We start from the raw sequence: 25,572 nt of genomic DNA, 5'->3' as shown, positions 1-25,572 counted from the left end.
GGTACCAGAGACGCTTCCAGAATAAGCACTCTCTAAGATGAGCACACCACCAAAGAGTGAATCACCAATTTTCACACCTGACGAACTAACTGAAGCTGATGGGTTCGTCTTTGGATTCCCAACAAGGTACGGCATGATGGCTGCTCAGTTCAAAGTCTTCTTGGACACTACCGGTGGACTCCGGAGAACTCAGTCACTTGCTGGTAAACCAGCTGGATCTTCTACAGCAGTGGCTCTCAAGGTGGTAGCCAAGAAACCACTGCGTAAGTTCCCATGAAACCATGAGAGTCGTGAGCCGTAGTTTGTCAATAATAAAGTAGATGTTTTTTTCTCAAGTCATGTTCACGCATACGTGAGGTCAGTAAGTACACAAAACTTTAGCTCATTATGTCTCCGTTTAAACTATAGATTATGATAATTTTTTGAGCTTCTGTGAAACCATGAACTCTTTTTTTTTTTATCAACTACCATGAACCCATATCAAACATAGCAGACACCGTGGTTAATGACATTTCCAGTCCACTAAAAGATCAATCTGCTCATGTCTACATCATTTGTGATGGAGGAAACATTGAAGGATTTGCTACCAAGTCAGCTATATAATAAAGGACTTATGGTCATTGCAAACAACCTTTTTATTAGATTTTAGATGTGTTATATGATTTCTGCAGAATGACTGAGCCTCAGCCTAAGTACTCTACCACAGAGAAGCAAGTTTTGGACATGCTATAATCTCGATAGAGAAATGTACATATGCGCAGTATGGATGGGACAGGAAAAATTTACGTAGTCAGGGCTGGCACCATGTTGTTTTACAACTGGTTATGGCATCCTGATGGTGATTCTACTTCTTTTTCTTGAGAACCTCAATAAATATATCAGTTGCAACATCTACAAATATAACCGTGACTGATAACAGAGACTGACTGCTAATGGTTCTGAGTCATTCCCACTGCACAAAAGAACAAACAAAAAAAAAGCCAAGTTGAATAATAAGACACAAACCATCCATACATTACGTAAGACGTAGAAGATATACTTTGAATTTACAAAACCATTTAACGTAATAAAAATACAATAAAAGAGTAGATATAGTCATGCACTGAAAAAATCTAAATAGATGTCAAGAACCCAAAGAATATCTACATTTAAAGAAAGAAACACACAACAAAATAATAAGCAACCAAGCTTTGTTGTTGTCAATATTACCCTTCACGCAAGCATCTCTAACCAGTAATATGTCTGATCTGCACTAAATGATTGAACCACTGAAAAGAGAACATCCAATATCAGCATGAAAGTGGAGAAGAGAATGGTAGCAAACAAAACAAACAGTGTAACCTATAACCTATAGGATGAAACAAAACTAAAACCAAGAAGACTTGGATGAATAAGAACAACGAAAACTATAAAGATAATATTTGTGTCATACTGTAGTTATAAAGTTAATAATATATTTTAGAATGAAAAACTAATAAATATAATTATTCTTATGTGTAACAACTACAGTAACTAAAGTAACCAATTAACTTTTGATGTGAGAGATCTAATGTAGAAAATAAATTTGTAAATAATAGTAGAAATAGATAAATAGATATTTTAAATGTACACAATACAATATATATATATATTCATATAATTAATTCAATTAATTAAAACAAAGAGGCTCAAAATCAACATGATATACTATATTTACTATTAAAATTATGGGCTGGAAAAGAGAAAATTATTATTAAACAGTTAAAACACATGATAAAATAAACCAAAACAATAAAAATTTAAAGATCTACACATTTTAAAAAATATGGCTAAACTAAATAGAAAATAAGTCATACGAATTTATAAATAAAATTTATATTATTTCAATATATATAAATGAAAAAGTTCAGATTAACCATTTCAGAAAAAACAAAATGACAAAAATAAAAATTTGTATCCTTGAGAACAAGTAACTTTGTTCAGTATACCCCACTCTGCGGAATTCTTGATAAAATAATACAATAATACTAGGTGTTTGTCCACGATTTCGCAAATGATAATATTATATGAAAAGTACATGATATTTTTATAATGATGTAATTGTTGAATAATAATTAGAAATATTAAAAATTAACATTTAATAAGTTGATATTAAAAAATTTCAGTATATATTTTTAGAAGAGCTGTGAAATTTAAGATAATTACATAAATATAAGACGCTAAAAATATATTTCTTAAATGTAAGTATTATTACAATTGGTTCAAATAATTAGTTGTTAATACCTTTTTGTTTATTTAACACATGGAAAACGAAAACACTCTTACCTGTTCTTGTGTAGTTCCAAAAATATGGTTAGAGGCTTATATAGCTCTGGCTACTTCGTTAATGATTTGTTTTCTTTATGTTTATATAGATCTAATGTAAACAATCAATTCGTGAATAATAGTATAAATATATATTTTAAATTTACACATTACGAAATATTAAATATAATAAATATATTCGTATGATTAATTCATATTAATTAAAAAAAAGAGGGTCAAAATCAACATGATATACTATATTTACTATTAAAAATAATTTAGGCTGGAAAAGAGCAAATTATTATTAAAAAGTTAAAACACATGATAAAATAAACCAAAACAATAAAACTTTAAAGATCAACATATTTTTAAAAATATGGCTAAACTAAATAGAAAATAAGACGTACGAATTTATAAACAAAAAATATATTATTTCAATATATATATATATATATATATATATGCAAAAGTTCAGATTAACCATTTCTGAAAAAAAAATAACAAAATTAAGAATTTGTACCCTTGAGAACAAGTAACTTTGATCAGTATACCCCACTCCGCGGAACTTTTGATTAACTAATACTAGGTGCTTGCCCGTGATTTTGCGGATAATAATATCATAAGAAAAATACGTGATATGTTTATAATGTTATAATTTTTGAATAATAATTATAAATACTAAAAATTTAACATTTAATAGTTTGATATTCAAAAATTTCAGTACCTATTTTTAGAAGAGCTGTGAAATTTAAAATAATTACATAAATATAAGTCGCTAAAAATATTTTTCTTAAATGTAAGTATTATTACAATTGGTTCAAATAATTAGTTGTTAATACCTTTTTGTTTATTTTAACATGTGGAAAACGAAAAACACTCTTACCATAAAAATGTATTTTTGTGTAGATCCAAGAATATGGTTAGAGGCTTCTATAGCTCTGGCATCTTCGTTGATGATTTGTTTTATTTAAATTTCTTTCATTTGTTTGATTGTTTCCAATTTATTTTAAATTTGATAAAAAAACTAAATTGTTTTTATGTATTTTTTTCAAAACAAAAGTTTCGGGTATGACTAAAAACTCAATTTTATTTTTATATGTGAATAAGGTATTAAACAATCTTAACATTTATAAACCATTCACGCCCAAACATACTTTAAAACCATCAAAGTTGTTATATACACCTCTTACAAATCATCATAAACACACATACAGTGAAAATATACAATAATATGGTTATATATATATATATATCACAATAATAGAGTGAAAATATGGATATTGGATTTTTTTGGTCAAAACCAAATTAAGTTGTAGTTTAAAGATTGATTGGATCTGATATTTGATTTTTTGGGGTGTTTCTATTTATTTTGAATCGACTGATGATTGAACCTGTCGAGTTGATTTTTGGGTTTGTATTTCCAGGCTAAATCTCTGTCGTCAACCAAACACTGATCATGAAGAAATCAGCAAACTATCATTTTCAAAAGCCAAGGATAACAGAAAGTCATCATCCAACTTATAATATTATAAGAGACATATAAAAACATACAAATTATATAAATAACACATATAACAAAAAAAAATGTGATGTTGAGATTAATAAAATATTTTATAAATAACTAAATATGTAAAAATATTTTTGAGAATAACTTAGGTTTAAAAAATTATTTAATAATTTCACATTGTTCACTATCCCATACATATTTTAGATAGTAGAAGATAACAAATTGTGAGTTTTACTCATTTTAGTTCAATTTATTATTTATATTTTATAACATAGATGTAATATATTGTAATATACATATAAAATATATGTTATTTGTATATAGCCCCGGGCGTAGCCCGGGCAAAATCTCTAGTTAAGCTAGTAATTTATGTATAGCAATAATGGTTAATGATTATATGACTATTTGATGGTAGTGATGGTGGTTGGAGATTAATAGCATCGAATAATTAGATACGTGTTGTATTTATTTGTATGTTTTTATTGTGTATATGTTTTTGTTGTGTATAAGACTACATTAGAGATATACTTTCTTTTGTAATCAATTTTTGTTTGTTTGTTATTACTTTTTTTATTTTCTCAATCAATTTGGTCATCCTTTTGAGTGATATTGAGATGTCAGGCGTCAAGAGCTATCCGGCTTCTTTGTGAAAAAAAGAACTATCCGGCTTGGGTATTGATGTTTTTTTTTTTTCATGTTTTTAGTTTTCTCTTGTTCTTGTTCTTTCAATAATTGTTGAATTATATTACTCGTGTAGGTATCTCATCCTCCTGAGCCTCATCTTCATCCTGCGTAAGTCCTAAACTGAACATTCAACAAAACACCAAGAGCTTGCATCATCCTCTGAACTTTCATCCAAGGATGAAGAAGTTGCTGCTTAACATTTTGTTTTTCTTGTTCAGAACTAACCCTACGTACTGAAGAATTTTTGTGAGTTTGTTTTGGGCTTTGCAGTTATGTAAGCAATTCAAGTCTCTGTCTTATAAAGACACATTTGATATAAGAAAATGTTACATCAGATTATCCTGAAACAATGGGTGGAACTTGATTTTGGTTTGAGAGCTACAAAAAGTAAAAAATCTGGGTTTAGCTTTATATGCTTTTGGATTTGATCATGATCATCGGGTGTGCATGTTGTGCTGCTGGTGAATTCTCCTGAAATCATACAGAATCTGTTAAAAGAGTTTGGATTTTGGTGAGATATCATTAACATCAAGACGGATTGCTGCAACAAATAACCAAACATTGATTTGTAAATGGAGAAGACATCTAGAGATCAAAGTTTGTCTCATTACCTGTCTCATTACAGATCTGTGAGAATGTTCTTGATTCCCTGGTCTTGCATTCCCCTAGGCCTAGTCTGGAAGAAAAGAAAAAAAAAAAATCTTAGCTCACTGGTTCGCTCTAAACCGAAATGAAGACGTAACAGTGAAGCCTTTATACACAACAGTTAAGTACATATAAGATGATTAGAATTGGACTTACTGTTGGTTCTTTTGGATTTCTTTGTATAGCTTCAGTGTGATGTCTCACAGCATCATGATACTCCTGCTCCTTGAATAACTTATTACCTGTATTACAAACACAAAATGATGTTAGTATAACTCGCTTTACCAAGATAGAACTGCAAAACCAGATTACCTTTTTGACGCTTTGCCTCACCAATAGTGGGATCAAAATACTATTGATGCAGCAAATCTTCTTGGCTCTATCAGCCGCATTCAGCCTCTTCAACGTATCTGGGTTTTGGTGCTCCGCAAGAGATTTCTGGTAAGTCTCATAGTGAATTACTAAGTCAAACACGATCACGTTTAGATTCAACCACGAAAAAATCAAACATGATCACATTCTTGCTTTCCAGAATCTGAGCAGCCGAACCTCCACCGTGTAAGAAGAACAACTTCCAGCCTCCTAATCAGAGAGCAAGACAGATGAGGCAGCCATTATACAGAATATAATATTTCTCTCAATTTTAGGATCTGTGAGGATGATGCTCAAAGATGAAGCCAAGCCATACGTTTTTATAGGTGAGAGTCACCGCCTTGAAGCTAGATAAAAGTCTTTGAAAGCGAGATCTTGGTTGTAGTGGCCAGGAAGAGCTAAGTTTTGGTTAATTATGTTGAATCAATGAGACTTGTAACCGTTGGGAGGTGAAGAATCGAAACGGGAACGACATGAACAAACTCTGACGCGAAGATTAGTGACGATGAACACTTTTTTTTTTTGGGTCAAAGTGACGATGAACCTTAGAAAGGCGAATCAGGAAGAAGAGGTAGGCGAGATGGGCTTTCTTTTGGTTTGCACTGCGGCCCAGAAAGAAGAGTCCATAACCTACAGAAAACAAAAAAATCGTGCAAGCCCATATATGTGTGACGTGGCGGAAAGCAGCGTTTCTATTGGATGATTATCTGATCCAACGTGGAGGGTCTAAACGATGAGTATATTGGCCTTTTAGTATTGTATAGATTGTTATATAATTCTATTAAAGTTCATATGTAAACATAATTATTTTTAGATAACTTTTATTAAATAATATTCATAAAACATTAGTATTGTTACATAACTTTTATTAGTATATATGTTATGCATTTTCATAATATATACTATATATGTACTATGTTATGGCTTGTGTTTACATATTTCACACCAATCATCTCTTGGCTCAGCTAGGAAGAAAGTTGGAGCAATAAGATTTGACCAAAGTTGATGTGTTTCTGTTTCTCTTTCAATGGTAATCTCCAAAGTTTCATCTGCAAGCCAGACATGAAGCAATGAACTCGTTGAGATCAAGTGTTCACATCTTTCTTTTAGGATCATCACCATTGCAGTTGCTATTGAGTTCTAGAAACATTTGGAAAAGAAAAAAATGGAGTGAATCAAATTACCAAACAAAATCAAGATCAATTGAAGAAAAAAGTATTTCAAAAATTTCAAAATAATATGAAAATAAAATGAAAACTTCAAAATAATATAAAATATAATGAAAACTGATATATTTAGATAGTTACTATATAAAACATATTTCATGACATTATTTTTTAAAAATGCAGTTTTTAGTTTTTTAATTTGAATTTGAAAAAGTGGTGCTTTTATATCGATCCCAGTCATTGGTTTTAACGATTTGACAAGGTTTTAATCGGGTTAGCCAATTTAATTCAAATCCAATTTTTACTACAGCCTGGAACCGGTTAAAAAGCGAGGACTGGTCTGGTCCGGTTACTGAAAATAATCTCTTTATCCACCGGCTTGCTCATGATCAGCAAATTTTAAAGAAAATTTTTGTCAACCATATATGGATAGATCATCATCATCATCTAATCAGGTAAAATATTTAATTGGATCCGCTGATAGGAGATGGTTTTTTCTTAGATATTTGATTGGAAAAATAATATGGGCTAAGCATAATGATATTGAAACTGCAAACATTATTACTTGTAACTCTCATAACAACTTAAGAAGCCGTCCAGTATTGTGTCGAAACAATGGGAGCATGTGTGGAAACAAGTGTCTCATCTTGTATTTGACAAGCCAAAGACTACTAATTCCACAAAACTGCTTGATGGGTCCAATCCAGATGACATATTGATTACTAAGGTAGGTTCCCTTTGTCAGTTAGTTTTTCTTTTTCTTTGGCATTCTCTTATTCTCTTACTTACTCTTTGGTGGTTTTTCAAAGGTTATATACAATCATCAGGGACATATAGAGAGCTGTGTGATCAATTATTCCTCATCCCGTGGTCTAAATGGAATTCTCAATACTTGGATTCAATCACTCAAAAGTTCTCACACTCATCCGCCATTTTGATTGTTGGGATCGAACTGGAAAAGCTTCGAGTTTCCATCAGACTCATTCTCTCATCCAAGCCTCATGTCACTCTCGCTAAGGTTATACATTTTTAGAAGCTCACATCCCTTTAGAAACTGCTCTAATCTTAGGACCCTCAAACTTTATTTAATCAACGCTACCAAGGTTGAAGTCTTTTATACACTACTCTCATCTTGCCCTTCTCTTGAGGTGCTTGTACTGTACACCACATGCACCTACGATATTGGGGGCCCGTTGAAGATTGAGAACAACAAATTGAATATCTTGCATGTGTTGTTTATGGATAACATTGGTGGCTTTTAAGTGTCATCAACTAGTCTAAATATCCTCGTCATCCAAAATACAACTTTTGGGAATGATGATTTTTTCCTCTGCTCCCCCAGACTCCAATTTAGTAAGAATTTTTTTACACCTCACATCAGCTACAACATATCCAAGGTAAATGTCTTGTTTCAAATAATGAATTTGAATATATAGAAAATTAATTATTAAGGTGTCTGATTTTGAGTTTGACATTGTTTTGATCAGGAGGAAAAAAGCAATGTGCATGAAGAATTTGTTAACAACATATCTGGTGGGCTTTGTAAATCGATTGCACTTATGGCTGCATCAATGTCAGTGAGTATAAATTTAATGAATCGAACAGAAGTTGAGATGTTACGACAAGTCTTGGTTTTATGGATTCGTAAAATGACGGTACTCGAGATCACATTTAAGGTATGTGCTTGCTTTAAAGTTGAAGAATGATTACTACTACTAAGTCTTGGTTAGCTTTTAACAACACGTTGCTTGGTATGTTGTGCAGGATAACAACAATGCTTCTAATGAGTCTTGGGAGAAGAATTTGTGGGAAAAGGATAATAACAACAATGTTGCGTTCCCAAATGCAAAATTCCGCGCGAAAACTCTGTGGATGCCTAACTTCAGCCGTTCGGAGGAAGAGTTTGCCTTTGTTTGATCAAGCATGGGACGGTGGTAGATGAGATGATGATAAAGACTGCATCGTTTTCTGCAAGGAAAAGTTGGAGATAGAAGCTGCGGTGAAGAAGAGGCGGTGAAGAAGCTAAGAGTGCTTCAAACAGAAAAAGACCAACTCATAATCAAATTTATCTGATGGAATTTATTTTGTTTCAAAATCTTTTGAAATATTTTACGGTTGTCAATTTTTTTTTTCTTTTCGTAAAGTGTCCGCTTGAAAATCATCAAATGGAAAGAAAAAAAACGAAACCATGATAACTAGTGAAAATGTTAAACCTTTGTTATATCACCGTTGGTGAACGCTTATCTAAACATAGTGTTACGGTTTATGTAATTTTGAAGGATAGTGTTATTTTTGGATTTCATCTTCGCCTCAACCCTCTCACAGGCAGCATTCTTCAGCAGCACTGTTTCTTCACTTGCTCCCATGGCAGTCTTCATAGCTTCAGCTTTCATCTCTTCAATGAGTTTCTGATAAATAACATGCCTGAAAATATTTGAGTAAATGATAACTAAACCAATACTTGCGTACCGAATGCTTAACCGATAAAATCAATTATTTTTATATTAAATTGAACCGGCAGTAGAGATGATTAAAACGCCCCCTTCCTCACTCCCCAAGCAACGGGCGGAGTTTCTGAAACCTAGTCGTTGAGATTGCTGACCAAAAAAAAAACAAAAGTGTCCGTGAGATTGATCGTAGCCATGGGAGGAGTATCGTTCAATTTTGGTGAGCTGCTGAAGTCGGTGGAGGAGGCTCAGGAGCATGCGGAGATCACCTCTCATCACTCCAATTTCGCTGAGTCCACCGAGGCTGTGCTCAATCTCGTTTGCACTACTTGCTGCAAGCCTTGCCGCTCCAGAACCGTACTGATCTTCGATTCTCTCACCAAATCTTTTCTTTATGAATTTGAATCTGATTTTATCGGTGGTTGTTACAAGTTCCTTGGTTTGATTGCATGTGAATTGCATGACTACAGTATTTTGATTATTTTCTCGTTATTATTATATACACTGTGAAGGAAAGCGAGTTGCATACGAAAAGAACGGGGCATACTGAGTTTGTGGATAAGATAATGGAGACAGTTAAATCCACCAGCTTAGAAGCAGCTCCTAAGCCTGCTGTGGAGATTGACAACCCTGATGATTGTTCTAGTGGTAGTGGAGATGCTGCTGAAGGTAATTTGTAAATGTTTACGCATATGAAGTTCAACGTTATTTCTTATGGTCTATCTATCTCTTTACTGCAGAGATGGTTGTTCCAGAGGTTGACAAAAACATACTCGAGGAACTTGAAGCGATGGGCTTCCCTAAAGCTCGTGCTACCCGAGCACTCCACTACTCTGGTAAAGTTCTAGCGTTTTCACTATTGGTTGTGGGCTCCTATTTTAATCTTTTGTACAGCTTACTTCACGTTTTTTAATATCTCCCTAAGAATTATCTGAAAGTGTAAAAGGGTTTTGTGCCTGAAAGCTTTAAAACATAAGGCTGATCTTAATAGGTATTAAGCTTATTGAATGAGTGTTGTTACTTTCTGTAACATAATTTGGTCTTCACCTCTTCAGGTAATGCAAGTCTCGAGGCTGCAGTTAATTGGATGGTGGAGCATGAGAATGATCCTGACGTTGATGAATTGCCAAAGGTTTGTCAATAGTTTGGTTTTCAGCAAAAAATGTCTTTTCTGAACTGTTTTATTGTTCTCCAATCCTGAATGTGACAATATTATATGTTAATTTTTTTTATTTTTGTTTATATCAGCAGACTAATTTGAGGGAGATGTTATTTTCTTTGATTTTGATTGGAAAATAATCATAACCATAATGAAATTGAAAGTGCGAACATTATACATGTAACTCTCTCATAACCAAATTGTTTGTATGATCTGAGCAGGTGAAAAGCGTTGATTGGATCAGCAAACTCTCGAATGATGTATTGCTGATGATATTATCGAGACTTTCTACCAAAGAAGCCATAAGGACGAGTGTTTTGTCGACACGATGGGAACATGTGTGGAAGCACGTGTCTCATCTTGAATTCGACAAGCCAAAGATTAATAGTTCCACAGAGTTCTGTGAGGAGCCCAATCCAGATGATACATTGATTACTAAGGTATATTCCCTTTTATGACCAGTTTTTCATTTTTTGGCATGCTCTCACTTACTCTTTGGTGGTTTCTCAAAGGTTATAATCAAACATCTTGGACAATTAGAGAGCTGTGTACTCAATTATTCCTCATCCCAAGGTCGAACTGGAATTCTCGATATTTGGATTCAAATATTCACTAGCGTGAAACACACCAGAGTTCTCACACTGAACCGCCATTATGATGGTTGTGGAAAAGTCTTCGAGTTTCCCTCAGACTCATTCTCCCATCCAAGCCTCATGTCACTCTCGCTAAGTTCATACATGTTCACAAGCTCAGATCCCTTTAGAAACTGCTCTAATCTTAGGACCCTCAAACTTGTATTGATCGAAGCCACCAACGTTGAAGTCTTTAATACGCTACTCTCATCTTGCCCTTCTCTCGAGGTGCTTGTATTAAACATCAGGTGCTTCTACGAGACTAGGGGTCCTTTGAAGATTAAGAACAGCAAATTGAAGCTCGTGCATGTGTTGCTTAAGCGTAACATTGGTGGCCTTGAAGTGTCATCAACTAGTCTAGACATCCTCGTCGTTGAAGATACCTCTTTTGGGAAGAAGGACTTTTTCCTTTCATCCCCCAAAGTCCAGTTTACTAATAACTTTTGGGTTGCAGGGAGGTTCGCACCACAAATCAGCTACTATATATCCAAGGTAATAATGAACTTTTGAATGTATACATAGAAAATTAGTTTATTAAGCTATTGGTTCCTTGTGTTTTGATCAGGAGGAAAAAAGCATTGTGCATGAAGAATTTATGAACAACATATCCGGTGGGCTTTGTGAATCGATTGGAGATGTGCTTAAATCAATGTCGGTGAGTATAGATTTAATGAATCGGACAGAAGTTGAGAGGTTACGACAAGTCTTACGTTTATGGATTTGTGAAATGTTGGTACTCGAGATCATATTTAAGGTATGTTTGTATGCTTGATTCAGACTAATTTGCTTTTAACAAGCTACGATTCATGAAATGTTGCTTGGTCTGTTGTGCAGGATAACAAGAATGCTCCTAATGAGTCTTGGGAGAAGAAGTTGTGGGAAGAGGATAATAACAATAATGCTGTGTTCCCCAATGCTAAATTCCGCGTGAATGCTCTATGGATGCCTAACTTCAGCGGTTCAGAGGAAGAATTTGCCTTTGTGTCCTGTTTGATCAAGCATGGGACGGTGGTGGATAAGATGATGATAAAGACGTCGGCGTTTACTGCAAGTAAGAAGTTGGAGATAGAAGCTGCAGTGGATAAGCTAAGAGCGCTTCAAACAGAAGAAGACCAACTAATGATCAAATGTTTCTGACGGAATTTATATCTTTTCAATCTACTTTTGAAATATTTTACAGTTGCAAGAATTAGTCAACAAAATATTTAGCAGGAGGACTTAGTTAGCACACAAGTCTCGTAAAAAGCGAATGGCAAAAAACGAAACATTGAAAATGCTAAACCTTTGTTATATAACCTTAATCTAATTTATTTTTTTTGGTTTTTTCAATTTTCTTTTTTCAAACTTTTTTGAAATTTTATTTTGAATCTGAATTTCTTTTAAACTATTTTTAAGATTATTATTTAAATTTAAATTATATATTTAAAAAAATTCTAAACTCTGTACTTAATTCCAAATCTTAAATTTAGATTAGTTAATCCCAAGATACAAGTGTCATATATCATTTCAATTAAACTTATTTTGATCTTTGTGTACTATATTTGTTATATAAAAAATTATTGTTATCCTCATATTTCTCTTAAAACTTCTAATAATATGATAAGGTATATAATCTATGGATATTTTACTGGGAAATGGCATTCTTTAGTCATTGTATGATTAATGAATGCACAAATAGAGAAGAAAACGAAAAGACTACAAACTCAACTCCAGTTTGAAATGGCTCATGAATACCAAACTATATCGGTTTAATGTCTAAGAGCAACAATAAACATATCTTTTCATCCAGTGTTTATCATCTTTGGTTTCTTTATGACCAATACACGCTGCGAAGAAGACGTTCACATTGAGTATGCCCATGAGTCTTTCTGTAACATTGCCATCATGGTCTCTGTCAAGTTGGGGAAATGGAGACTAGAGTGAGAAGAAGTACCTTGATTATGCGGCATGCTGCAGATAGGAATTCTTCCTCTTTGATATCCAGTTCATCCTCAAAAAAAACCGCCAGAATAATTGGAAGAACTGGTTTGCTCATGTGGAGAGTGAAGAGAGAATCAAAAAGGAAATTGTCTTTTATAACCGCTCAATTCTTATACATACAACCCAATACAAATGTCACCTGTCAAAAGAAATTTTTTTGTAGGTTCACTTAATAAATAAACACATCTCCGACAGCTTTTTTTTTCAACACGATTGGAAAAGGCCATGACCCATTTTATTGAGCTTATATTTTCTTGTTAGCTTTAGAACTATAATTTGAACTTTTTGACATGATTGTATTGCTAAACAATGAAAATTACCAAAACAAAAATAAAAAAATGAATACACCAGTAGGGATCCAAAGTAAAGTAGCACACATCTATTTTGCGTATGTATGACCAGGACTGTGTATGACTAAAGATTTTTTATATAAAAACTTCATATTTGTTTCTAGAATAATTGAATCTCAAGAGAGATAATCTTCGTATTAATCCAAAAACATTAAGGGGGCTTATTGAACTAGGGATTTGAGAAATATTTAAGGGTTTTAGATTTGGTGGGATTTGGTGGGTTTTTAAAGATTTTGATGGAGACTTTATGGGGAATTTGGTACAATTCTAAAACAAAAACAAACAAAGAAACAATTTTGAATTTTTTTTTTTTAATATTTCAAACCATTCAGAACGAATGGTTTAACATCTGATCATTTAATTACTTCAACTAAAACGTGAGCAACTGGTTATTTCTCATCAGCAAAGAATCAATTTTATAGAGGCCAACATATACAATAAACCTAAATTACGTGTCAATAGGAAAGTTAGCTTATAATTTTAATTTGTATCCGTAACAAGACATTCTTCTTTAATTTTGATTCTCATTCCTTTTGCCCCAAACTCATCCATTTTCATTGCATGCAGAGAGTATATGGAAACAAAATTCCCATTAATAATGTCCCGGTGATTGTCAAATGTGTCTGATAAGGTTTTTAAAGACAGCATATTACTGTGAAATAATAGTGTTCTTATAAGGTGTTGAGAAACTAGTATAAAGAGGAAGGTCTTGTTTCGATGAGACTGTATATGGTGAGATGTTGCTATAGAACACACCGGAGTGGAGAAAGTTGACACTATCGAGTCATCAAGATAAATGGATTCTTTGGAAGAAGAAGGTTAGTGATTAGGAGGTGGTAAGAGGGAAGTAGCATCGGGAGAGAGGTGGCATCGGGGAGGGATCGGAAAAAAGGAGGTGGAGGGGAACGGAGATGACACTTTCTATTGTTTCTTTCTCTCCAGACATGATAGAGTGAGCATTATAAGGCATAACGTAGAAGAAAAAGCTTAACTCGGCTTGCTCCTGACTGAGTTAGAAGCTGAAGTAATCTTATCCCAATCCTTTATAAACTCCAGTCCTAGAAGTTGCTCCACTAGATTTCTCCATACAACCCCCGTATAGCCACATTGGAAGTATAAGTGAGATATGGTCTCCTCTTCACCAGAACAGAGAACACAGTCCGAGTTCTGACCCATCCCCAATGCTTAGACCTATCTCCCGTGGAGAGACGGTTACGTACAGCCAGACAAGTGATAAATGAATACCTTGGGGGTTGCATTGGTGAACCACACTTCTCTGACTTAGCAATTTGCCAATCTGTACATTCATCAAACAGACAAATCTAATAACTACATAAAACTAATCCTTGAGAGGCAAGAAAGTAATCCATCTATCAAACCTCTGTCACCGAAGCTAGAGAAGTAAAGTAACCTACAACAACATAAACTACCGTAAACTATCAGATTCATGGAAATTACTGGATTCATCAAACATTATGGTGTTTTTATATAATTGATTTATCATCATATAACATAGGACGATTCCATTGTTCTAATTTTCAATTAGGGTTGATCACTTTTTGGTTTTAATCGAAGAGGATGAAGTAACTATTTTTTTTTTTGAAATACCATCTCATTAGGTGGTATTTTGTTATGACTAAATTTTAACTACAAATTATTTTTTAGATAATCCCAAATAACTTTTGATAAATATCATTGATGAAATCCCAGTTTTTCAATAAGGGAAGATTTTATGGGATTTGTATAAATGGCTAATCCAATAACCTTGAATTTATTGGAACTTTTATAAATACCAAATCCAATAAGAGAAGATTTGATTAAAAACTGAAATTCTTTCAAATACCTATTCCAATAAGCCCTCCTAAGTTTCAGACTAAATTGAGAACGATTGCCACTCTTTTTAATATTCCACTAGGAGTCACCGAGACAAGACAACTCTTTATATTTTTCTATTGATAATAACATAATCAAAGAAATACCGTTCCATAGAATTTCTTGTTGCCTTTCGAAGTAACTATAGTTTCCAGCAAGAACTCCATCACCATCAAGGATTGAAGCCGATAAGACCTGTTGCCACCATTAATAGTAGATCTTTCAATTACCTTTTCTAAACGGTTTAATTGAACCGAAGTTTTTTTACCAAATACACTGGAGGAAACATAGAAAAGAACAATAATTTTTTTTTGTCAGATTTAAAATAAATTGGCAATCAAATAAACCAAGTGTAAGGAAGTAAAACAAATCAAAGATAAAAAACAAAACAAATCAAACAAGCCGATGTTGAAACTATAAAAGGCCATCGGTTTAAAACTATAAAAAAACTCTCTTTCTCTTTTGACTACTAGGGTTTCGTGAGTAAATGATTTAGCTTAAATTTTATATTTAGACCATGTTCTTAATTAATTTACTTTTAACAGGAAATCATTTTTTTTCTTGAATCAGTAACAGGAAATCAGTTTTTTACGCCAAAATCATGCCTAATTTGAATTTTTGATTTCTTGTTTCCAACATTTATATTGAAGCCCAAAAAGGTATAAATATATAGCACATGCTCAACCTAAAAAAAAGACCCAGGCCCAATTCAATTCTAAATACATACGTGTAAGGTCGAACTTTATAACGTCGTTACATATGTATCAGTTACATAACACGTGGACGGCTAAGTTAACACTGAAACATCACACTGTCCTCTTTCAACCCCACCGCGCTGAAGCACCGTCTCTGCAATCTCCCCCACCGGTGAAAGTGTCAAAAATATGCAAACATCTTGTTGACAAGAATGATCCAGCATTTTGTTAACAACTCTCTTTGTTCCTCCTCAGGGCCGTCTTTTAGCACATGCAAGTAAGTGGAGCAGTCGAATAGGATCTAAAATTTTAGAGGGTCTAAAATTTTAGAGGGTCCATAATTTTTTATTATTTTAGTAATAGTTATAAATTTAAAATCATATATTTATTAAAAATCAGATTGCTATATTTAAATTTAATTTTCGTATTTATTAACCAATAAATTTTGTTTACATAACTAACAAAAATGCAATAAGTCATGAAAAAATGAACGTTTATATCAATTTATATATTTTGGAAAGTAAAAAATAGCTGTTGGTGTTTGATTTGATATTCAATATAAATTTAGAAAGTTAATATTCTAACTTGATTATATTTAGGAAACTATTATTTAATTAGTGATTATAAATAAGAAGAGAAATATACTCCCTCCATTTCAATATAGATGATGTTTTAGAAGGTTTGTTTTGTTTTAATTTATATGAAGTTTTAAGATTTTAAGGTAGTTTTGAGATTTTAAGGTTAACTTTAACTTTATTGGAAACTGTTCAACCAATTAGATTTTACAGTCTTTTTTATTGATTAATTGATGTTAAAATTATATCTTTAAAATATTTTTCTAGAAAAATGTAATTTTCTTAATCTTTGTGCACTATTACAAAACATCAAGTATTATGAAACAGAGGGAGTATAATTTTCAGCAATTTTTACAAAAAATAGTAAACACAAAGAAGAATGACTAGTCTAAGCTTCTATAGAGAAGAAAAATGAAGAGTCTCCAACTTCTTGTTTAATCAAATCAAGAATCTACCGCTTTTGGTCTAACCATTATCCATGTTCTATTGCTCTATTAATTTTCTTATAGATTATAGCTCATGATTGTGGATACAGAAAAAATCAAAAGAAAAAAAAAACTGAAAAGTTCATAGTTTCAGAGAGGTAATTTTCATAAAGTTTTAATTATAAAACCAAAAGATGTTTCTTCCACTCAAATTAGATTGGTGTATTTATTATATAGTATAACAATATTTTGCAAGAAAAACATAAATTATTTCAGATTAGTAAAAAAAGTCATATTTTTTTTTGAACAGGGTTTTTTTAGAGTTTGAGACGGTCCTGTTCCTCCTGAACATCTTGTTGACAAGAATGAATTCAAGTAATGTTCCAACAGCAACATCATCTCATCAGGTTCACATATTAAAATTTCTATAAGATAAGATTATATGACTAAACAGATGTTAATATATGTATTTGTGAAATGTATTATTGAAGAGAACGACCAAAACACATGGTAGGTGTATGTGAAGTATAGCTATCACATGAGAACAAATGCTACTATGCCACTTCTGATGAGGTAATCACTCGTTATGGTTATTGTTGCTCTATGTCGTTACCATTAGTTGACTATAACAATAAAAGTTTCAGCATCTCCCAATCAAACAAAAGGGCGGGGGGGACTTGAATCAAGAGAAAGAAAAGGGTTAAATATGTAGAGAATCAATAATATCGAGGGTACATGTGTGATTAAATTAAATATTAAATTTGTGAAAGACTTGTTTATTTGCCGTTAAGGTCCCTCTCTTTCTCTTCTTTCTCAGAGAAGAGGAGAGGAGAAAGAAACATTGAACATCCATCAATAAGAGATGGTGAGGAAAAAGGTGCCGGAATGGTTGAATAGCACCATGTGGTCTGCACCTCCTCCGCCGTCGTCTTTCAACGACGACCATCTCCTCCTCCATTCCCCCGCCGCCAAAATGAAGGAGGAGCAAGAGTCGGAATCGATTTCTGTCGCTTCCAGGCTCAATCCCGCTCCTCCGCCCTCCACAGCTTCTCCTAGACAGAGGAACAACGGTAGCAATATCATCTCCGGCGTTGTTCCGTCCGGCGAGGACTTTTCCCGCCAAGCTCATCTCTCAGCGGAGGTCAATTGCAAACCTTCATTCCTTTATTAACTTATCTAAAGATTCTTGAATTGTTAATTGATTTGGTTTTGATTAGTAGTTATCGAAGAAGGTGATCAATATGAAGGAGTTGAGGAGTCTTGCTTTGCAAAGTTTGCCTGATTCTCCTGGAATCCGATCTACTGTTTGGAAGGTTTTGTATCTTATCACAAAGATATATTTTGATTTTGCATGAAAAAAAACAAAACTTAGGCTAATTTAGAAATGTGATTTTTTTTTTATTTGGTAGCTTTTGCTTGGATACTTACCACCTGAACGTTCACTCTGGTCAAGTGAATTGAAACAAAAGAGATATCAGTACAAACACTATAAGGATGAGCTTCTCACCAGTCCTGTAAGTGATCATGCTCTTGATTTTGCGTGCTATGTCTAGTGAATTTGATTACTGGTATTTGGATTTATCCTCCATTTTAGTGAACTTTGTTAGTTCATCGAAATGATTCTGTGGTAGTTAGTCAGAAATCACATGGAGGTTGGTGAGATCAAAGGGATTTGACAATTATGAGTTGAAGACTGGAAGCCGATGCATGCTTTCTCGATCCAGAATTACTGACGAGGACCATCCTTTGAGCCTACGCAAGGCCAGCATCTGGAATACATACTTCCAGGTACTATATAACTCTATTGCATCCTTGGCAAGGTCATTCATTGTTTAAATCTCTTCAGTACATCACTTAAGGACAGGATTAATGCTATGTTATTCAATTTGTCCAAGAGTTCCAACATCAGTTCGTTTTATTAATATAGGATACTGAGACAATCGAACAAATAGATAAAGATGTCAAGCGTACACATCCAGACATACCATTTTTCTCTACTGGATCATCCTTTGCACGTTCTAACCAGGTAACCCTTTTTTTGTCTTCTCATTAGCAAATTATCACCTGTTGTTGATTAATCAAGCTCACTGATCTCGTGTAGGAGTCTATGAAGAATATATTGCTTGTGTTTGCCAAGTTAAATCAAGGCATCAGATATGTTCAAGGGATGAACGAAATTTTGGCACCTATCTTTTATATTTTACGTAACGATCCTGATGAGGATAGTTCAGTAAGTAGAATCTTCTTTATTTTGTTTTTTTGCTACATTTTTAACTACTTTTGATATGATAGGGTATATACTTTCAAGATAACAGTGCAAGTTTAGATTCTCATAATCTTCAAAATATCTATTAAACTCAATGAAAATTAATGCAGTCCCATGCTGAAGCTGATGCGTTCTTCTGCTTTGTTGAACTGTTGAGTGGATTTAGAGACTTCTACTGTCAAACAACTTGACAATAGTGTGGTTGGAATCCGGTCTGCAATAACAAGGCTCTCGCAACTTGTTAGGAAGCATGATGAGGAACTTTGGCGTCATTTAGAGATCACCACCAAAGTAAGACATTGTTTTTAATCTCTGTTGCGACAAAACATAATTGTCATTCTGCTATTACAGTCCTACTTTATTATTTTTGTTCTCTCTTGTACAGGATAGTAGAAATGAACTATAGCTTCTGAGATAACTGACATTGTGTAATTTATATTGATTATTACAGGTAAACCCACAGTTCTATGCATTTAGGTGGATCACTCTCCTCCTTACACAAGAGTTTAGCTTCTTTGACTCTCTTCACATATGGGATCCACTCTTAAGCGACCCCGAAGGTCCTCTGGTAAGATTTGCCCATATCTTCTCACGTTGACACATGTCTGAACTCAAATCAATATATGGGCAAGCTTCACTAGTGTTTGGCTTGAATGATAGAACTCAAAGTATCTTGTATTCGTTGCAGGAAAGCTTACTGGGGATATGTTGTGCGATGCTGGTACTGGTGAGGAAGAGGTTGATCGCTGGAGATTTCACATCGAATATGAAATTACTTCAACATTATCCAACTACCAACATCAGCCATCTCTTGTCTGTAGCTAATAAACTTCGCTCCAAATTGTTAATTTAAAAGTCTTTTCTTTTGATTTAACCATCTTTAGTTTACATATATACCTTCTCTGTTTGTTTATTACACGGCCCGTTTGCTTTCGATCTTTAAAGCGCAAATATGTTTCTTTGTTACGGTCTTGTGTCTGGCGATTTTCCATTCTTAGTGAAAGAAAAAAAAGAAGTTAGTATACTTCAACTAACACCATGTGAAATTCGTAGATTTGGAAATAAGTTCACGGCTAATTTGTAAGACAAAGTAACCTAATAAACCAAATCGGTACGTTTCTCTCAACTTTTGGTTTTCTAAATAACCGGTATTTGATTGGTTTTTATAACATTGATTATATGATGAACACAATTCAACGACTGGTATATAATAATTGGTGTCATAGGTTCCCAACTCTTCAACTATATTTACAACATATTGTTCTCTTTCTGTTGGATGAGATCAATAGGGCAGTTGGGTAGGCAATGCATACATAAATAACTTGTCCAAAAAGTAAAAAAGAAAAAACTTGTCCATTGACAGATGAAATACCATTTATTTGTTGTCACACAAAAGCTTTTTACAGGTTGAACCGGCACGATTCTGGTTTACTCTACGCCGGTTACTGCGATTATATAGACTAGCAACCAAATAAAACTACAGCTCCCGTACACTCTGCGTACCAATTTATCCGGTTTACTTAGGCTGCGTACACTCTGCACAGTTGACAATAAGTGCTATCACGTTCTCCCTCTAAGCCTCTCTAACCTCTATATATACTACCCTTGCGACAAACCATCTCCTAAAACACATATTCTCTCTTTCAATAATTGTCTAACTACAAACAATTCAAGTAGTTTCCGACAAGCATGGGTTTAATCTCTGGTAAAGCGTGTGTGTTTGTTATGGTATTTGCTTTGGTCATAGATTTTACTGTGGGAGAAACAGAGTTTGGGGATGAGAAGCCCTTGTTTCCTCACCCTCGTCCGTTGCTCCACAAAGGTGGCATCCACAAGAAGGGCTTTAAGAAAGATTTCGGCGGTTTTGGCGGTGGTGGTATAAGTGGTGGAGGTGGCTTTGGAGCAGGAGGTGGTAGCGGTTGGATTGGAGGCGGAATTGGTGGCTTTAGTGGACAGATAGGCGGTGGATTTGGTAAGGGTGGCGGAGCTGGAGCGGGAGGAGGAGGCTTTGGCGGTGGTGGAGGATTTGGTGGTGGTACCGGTGGAGCTGGAGAAGTTGGTGGTGGTAACGGTGGAGGAAAAGGAGCTGGAGTTGGCGGCAGTGGTATTGGTGGTAGTGATGGTGTGGGAGCTGGCGGTGGTACCGGTGGAGGAACTGGAGCAGGAGTTGGCGGCAGTGGTGTTGGTGGTGTGGGACCTGGCAGTGGTGCTGGTGCCTTGGGAGGAGCCGGCGGTGGAACTGGTGGAGGAATAGGCGGAGGCGCCAGTGGAGGTCACTGAGTTGTTATGTGCAATGACGAGGAGCTATAAATCTCATGCAAATATATATGTTTTCATTTATGAATAACTAATATACTAAACGTTAAATATGATGGAATAAATTATATGTACGTCGTTTCTCTTTAATTTTCCTTTTTCAAATGATTGTATCTTGCTAATACGAGTAAGTTAGCTGAATAATAACATGTGTTCACAGGTTTTAACATGTTTTTTGATTTTTAGTTGAATAATCATCATCAAGATTGGGAAGAAGAAGAGCCGCAGTATAAGAACAAGATTAATCTTTAATCAACTGCTTAATCTACAGAACAGCTAAGGGAGTATTAAAACACATCGGAGTGTAAACGGTAGTAAAACCCCTGTTTCATGAGGTGTTTCAAACTCGACCGAGACGATGAATGTTTGCTTTTATCAGCAACATGATTCCAGAGAGAATGATCCCAGAATCAAAATCACCGGGTCGAAAGGGTGCTATAGTAATTTTAGTAAACATCCTCGTTTTAAGTGACAGAGAATTTGCAAACCGGGCATGCTTTACTCCGTCCAAGCCATGGATCAATGCACTGCATACACAATCGTTGATTTCTTAAGATGTTTGTAATCTATAAAAAAGGGTTTTGATCTTGAATCTGAATCAGTAGGGATCCTTACATCTTTGTGGAATTTGTGGAAACAAGGCAGATGACGGATAGTGTCTCCAATCGTCGGCGTCTCCAGACAAATAACACATGTTTCTTCAAAATTATCGGTCTGCAAATCACACGTACCACAAAGAAGAGAAAAGGTTTAATAACAATACGTCGATGTGAACAAAATGGATTTTACAAGTGAACGTTTGCTTAACCTGAACTGTGGACTCTGGCAAGTTGTTAATGCGACTAGTAGAAGCACCCCCATGTTGATGGTTATTTTCATCAAGAGCTAGCAACAACTCGTAATCATCTCTGCAATCAAAAATATCTCTAAGTTCCAATAATTGAAGAACATATGGTAAATGACGAGAAACAGATACCATACTCGGTAAAGTCACGATCCATGTGAAGAAGATTGCTGTTGTTGAAGCTGTGTCCAATAACATTCTCCAGATTCTCCAGAAAGTCCATTCTCTGTTTCAATTTTTTTTTCAAAAGAGGGTAAAGAATTAAATCTTAGTTTCCCGCGACATTGGAATTTAAACAGAGTTCACCAAAAAGATTACCAACTCAACGTCCATGCCGCTTGGAAAATTGAAATGCATAGGTCCGTGTCGTGATGCATGTGCACGGCCTAAATGCGGAGCTGGCCGTCGTGGTGCTCTAACAGCAGCACGAGCCTGTGGAGGATTCATTCGCCTCCGAGAAGAATGTTGCTGCGGTCGTTCTTCCACGAGACTACTCCCACCTGGATCTGCTGCAATCTGTTAAATTATACTTTATTATTAGCATAAGCAACTGTTAAGGTCTTCAAGGTGCTCCTAAACCCAGATTCATTTCAAATGCAAGTTTAAGAAAGAATAAATCCATGTTTAACAATGATAGCACCAGGTGAAGAAAGCATTAATACAGGACCGTTTAGAGTTTGTGACTTACGGTATTAGAGCTTCTGGTGTTACGAGTAGAAGCACGGCTAGAAGGACGGCGAGAGTTCTCCTCTTGTTCCATCATCCTGGCTATGGTTTCGTCCATCTGTTACAACGTATGAAGGTCAAATAAGACTATTATAAAAGGATTGAACATACAAAGAATATCTAAAAAACGAAGGGTTCGAAAAGTACCTGCTCGTTTCTAATTGTCGATTCTGCGTACATCTGTTCTTGCAGTTCACGAGCCATCAGCGCATCTGCTTCTATCTGTCTTGCTTTCACATCATCAGATTCATCGTTTTCAACACGTCTAGGAGCTCGGGAGACCCTTACTTCAGGAGATGAATCTTCAATTTCCAACACTTGTCTGCCTTGTCTTTGATAATTGCGCGGCCTTGAGCTAGATGGTTCCCCAGAAGATCCAATGACAGAAGCCTGTGGCTCATACCTCGAAGGAGTAACTCCATTTTTCCGTCGCCGCTGTGGTCTAGCCTCTCTGTCAACTGCACCGCTTTCCAGAACATCAAGTCCTGAAACGAAACTACAAGCTCCACGTGTGTCACTCTCATCCCTCCGATCCACTTCATGGTCGATATTTAAACTCCTGCTGCGCGTACTAACCCATCCCTCCGAGGCCTCTCTACTAGCCACCCTATTAACACATGTACAAAACATTACAAACTCTTTCAGAACCAAAAGATCTAATGAAAGACAACGTTAGGAACATTACCTGCTTGAGGGAATCTCTGGTCTTTTTCCTCTAGACCTTCCGCGACTATGATTATCAGAAACAATCTCCCTAATGTCAATCGAAGACGCAGCTTCAAGAGCTAACTCCTGTTCAAGACTAACTCTATCCTTAGAATTGGTATCATCAGCAGCAGCTTGTCTAGTCCTAGCTGCTATTGCATGTGGAGATATGCACCCGTTTCTCACCAGCCTTCTAGTGCCTCTAACGGGTTTTCTCTCACTGGAAAGGTCAATCCTTTCTCTATTAGAAACAGAGCCACACTCTACTACTATCCCTTTACCCTTATTAGCAGAAGAACCATCATCACTTGGCCGTGATTCTCTCACACCTTCAGATGTAAACAGAGCATTAGGATGTCCATTACGTTGATCAATGCAGATAGACTTGCCTTTATCCTTCTCAACAGCGGTTCTCCTAAACAAAGCATTGCTTCCAGAAGCACGAGAGCGATGTCCATGTCCGTGCTCAGCTTGTGTATCAGAAGCTGGTCTGGCTCTGCCGTTGGGGTGATGACGGTGCTCTCCTCTTTGGAATCTACCCGGTGCTTCTGGAGAACGTGGTCTCTTGTTAGACTCACGGCGTACAGGTCTATCAGGTGTGTCAGGTATGCTGATTACCATGTCAATGTCAGTGTTCTCCATCCTGAATCAGTTAAACCAAGAGATACATTGAAGCCAATGCTCACATAATCCATATACACAGAATCAAAATTTCAACAAAGGATAACTATTTTTCAAGCGAACAAGAACAATTTCACATGATTTTGAAGATTATTGTAATCGAAACTGGGAAAATTTAGACGATGAAACAGCAAACTTCGATACACTAAAAACGAAATCCTTCTTCCTCACCAGAAACAGTTGTCATCGAGATCAATTTTGTATCGTATGAGCGAACACAGAAGGAGAGAGGAGATTACCCGATTGAATCCGGTTCCGAGGAGCGACTCGAAACCCTAATTTTTCCGATGGGGGGAGCAAAAGCATCGAAGATTAATCTATCTCCGCCTCTTTGCTATCCGCTGGCAACGATTGGACCTCACATAGTTCCGGGTCGGGTGTCGGGTTATGGATCTCGAATTAACGAAGTTGGGCTGAAACAATTAAACTGGGCCGAAGAGAATGATGCAGGCAAGTGACAGTGATGAGAGCACTTGGGCCCATATATAGGCCCACTAGTTTTTTTTTTTTTTTCACAAAAGATTTATTTTATTAATGATCAAAATAGTCGACAGATATAACATCTCTTATTACATTTGGGATACAAGGATGATATATATAGGGGCTGTTTGTTTCACCATTTGTCATCTCCATCCAAATGATTCATTTGTATGATCTATTCAGATGATCCATTCACATTTTTGTGATTGTTTGTTTGTCCATCCACATGGTTCATCTAGATGAATCATCTAAATGGATCTTATGTTTGTTTCTTTATTTTCATTTCCATTCAAATGAGTTTAGTAAACAAATTACTAAAATACCCTTGTGTTGGTTTAATCATATGTTTGATATTAATTTTAATTATATTACATTTAATTATTTAGTTTAATATATTTACATTAGAATTATTTCAAAATTAACAAATTTTCTTTTTGCGGTTTGGGCGGGAAAAAAAGATTTTTTGGTTTTAACGAGAAAACACATTTTTCGGTTTCGGCGGAAAAACAAGATTTTTCGGTTCTGGCGGGAAAACAAGATTTTTCGGTTTTGGCAGGAAAATATAAATTTTCGGTTTTGGCGAGAAAGCAGGTTTTTGCAGTTTTGGCGGAAAAAGACGTTTTTGGCGGAAAAACGTGTTTTTGGCGGAAAAAACGCATTTTTGCCGTTTTGGAGGGAAACACAGTAAAATGAAATTTTTTTGGTTTTGGCGAGAACGAGATTTTTTCGTTATTGGCGGGAAAACGCGTTTTGCGGTTTTGG

The 25,572-nt window shown here is 35.1% G+C and overlaps 4 protein-coding genes and 1 long non-coding RNA gene across 8 annotated transcripts in view; 3 read left to right on the top strand and 2 right to left on the bottom strand.

The window, feature by feature from the left end:
• LOC103844206 (F-box protein At1g80960) overlaps window positions 1-15,490 on the top strand; it is a 37,719-nt gene extending 22,229 nt beyond the window's left edge. The window contains exons 1-8 of one of the 3 annotated variants that reach the window (XM_009121001.3): window positions 9,279-9,461; window positions 9,617-9,773; window positions 9,845-9,940; window positions 10,160-10,236; window positions 10,485-10,703; window positions 10,776-11,387; window positions 11,461-11,649; window positions 11,730-15,490. In XM_009121001.3, the coding sequence (XP_009119249.1) occupies window positions 9,300-9,461; window positions 9,617-9,773; window positions 9,845-9,940; window positions 10,160-10,236; window positions 10,485-10,703; window positions 10,776-11,387; window positions 11,461-11,649; window positions 11,730-12,032 (1,815 nt within the window). In that variant the 5' untranslated portion in view covers window positions 9,279-9,299 and the 3' untranslated portion in view covers window positions 12,033-15,490. Of the gene's footprint in view, window positions 1-9,278; window positions 9,462-9,616; window positions 9,774-9,844; window positions 9,941-10,159; window positions 10,237-10,484; window positions 10,704-10,775; window positions 11,388-11,460; window positions 11,650-11,729 lie in introns of those variants that run through there. The other 2 variants (XM_033282301.1, XM_033282302.1) reach the window with 2 other exon arrangements.
• Window positions 3,245-6,000, bottom strand: LOC103844210. The gene is made up of 2 exons (XR_004452575.1): window positions 5,808-6,000; window positions 3,245-5,701 (listed from the first exon to the last, which is right to left on the bottom strand). It is a non-coding gene; the product is annotated as an uncharacterized LOC103844210 (long non-coding RNA).
• A 652-nt stretch (window positions 15,491-16,142) lies between the features above and the next one.
• On the top strand, window positions 16,143-20,039 carry LOC103844215 (TBC domain-containing protein C1952.17c). Its single transcript, XM_009121002.3, is given in 10 exon segments — window positions 16,143-17,933; window positions 18,013-18,105; window positions 18,202-18,306; window positions 18,428-18,580; window positions 18,720-18,818; window positions 18,894-19,022; window positions 19,169-19,240; window positions 19,242-19,349; window positions 19,510-19,626; window positions 19,747-20,039. Coding segments are annotated over 10 exon segments (1,320 nt in total). The 5' UTR covers window positions 16,143-17,654; the 3' UTR covers window positions 19,912-20,039.
• A 622-nt stretch (window positions 20,040-20,661) lies between these two features.
• LOC103844216 (glycine-rich protein 23) lies at window positions 20,662-21,543 on the top strand. Its single transcript, XM_009121003.3, has one exon. The coding sequence runs from the start codon at window positions 20,748-20,750 to the stop codon at window positions 21,336-21,338; it is 591 nt and encodes a 196-aa protein (XP_009119251.1). The 5' UTR covers window positions 20,662-20,747; the 3' UTR covers window positions 21,339-21,543.
• A 113-nt stretch (window positions 21,544-21,656) lies between these two features.
• Window positions 21,657-24,734, bottom strand: LOC103844217 (zinc finger CCCH domain-containing protein 13). 2 transcript variants are annotated; one of them, XM_009121004.3, is made up of 9 exons: window positions 24,570-24,734; window positions 23,630-24,292; window positions 23,092-23,551; window positions 22,907-23,002; window positions 22,537-22,734; window positions 22,356-22,444; window positions 22,183-22,282; window positions 21,990-22,088; window positions 21,657-21,901 (listed from the first exon to the last, which is right to left on the bottom strand). In XM_009121004.3, exons 2-9 carry the CDS (start codon window positions 24,289-24,291, stop codon window positions 21,839-21,841), a joined length of 1,767 nt encoding a protein of 588 aa, XP_009119252.1. In that variant the 5' UTR covers window position 24,292; window positions 24,570-24,734; the 3' UTR covers window positions 21,657-21,838. The 2 variants fall into 2 exon arrangements, with proteins under 2 accessions (XP_009119252.1, XP_018511199.1); XM_018655683.2 differs by having other exon boundaries at window positions 24,502-24,655.
• Between the last annotated feature and the right edge of the window lie 838 nt (window positions 24,735-25,572).

This window comes from Brassica rapa, chromosome A10 (assembly GCF_000309985.2).
Source record: "Brassica rapa cultivar Chiifu-401-42 chromosome A10, CAAS_Brap_v3.01, whole genome shotgun sequence".
Lineage (NCBI taxonomy): Eukaryota > Viridiplantae > Streptophyta > Magnoliopsida > Brassicales > Brassicaceae > Brassica > Brassica rapa.
The sequence above is the reverse complement of the archived record's forward strand: the minus strand, read 5'-3'. Positions and strand labels throughout refer to the sequence as shown.

Excerpts from the sequence above, each read along its gene's own strand:
- LOC103844216 (XM_009121003.3), top strand. The coding sequence starts at position 20,748 with ATGGGTTTAATCTCTGGTAAAGCGTGTGTGTTTGTTATGGTATTTGCT.
- LOC103844217 (XM_009121004.3), bottom strand. The coding sequence starts at position 24,291 with ATGGAGAACACTGACATTGACATGGTAATCAGCATACCTGACACACCT. Across the intron at positions 22,735-22,906 it reads ACACCAGAAGCTCTAATACC|ATTGCAGCAGATCCAGGTGG; the intron begins GTAAGTCACAAA and ends ATAATTTAACAG. Across the intron at positions 21,902-21,989 it reads TCCACAAATTCCACAAAGAT|TGCATTGATCCATGGCTTGG; the intron begins GTAAGGATCCCT and ends TTGTGTATGCAG.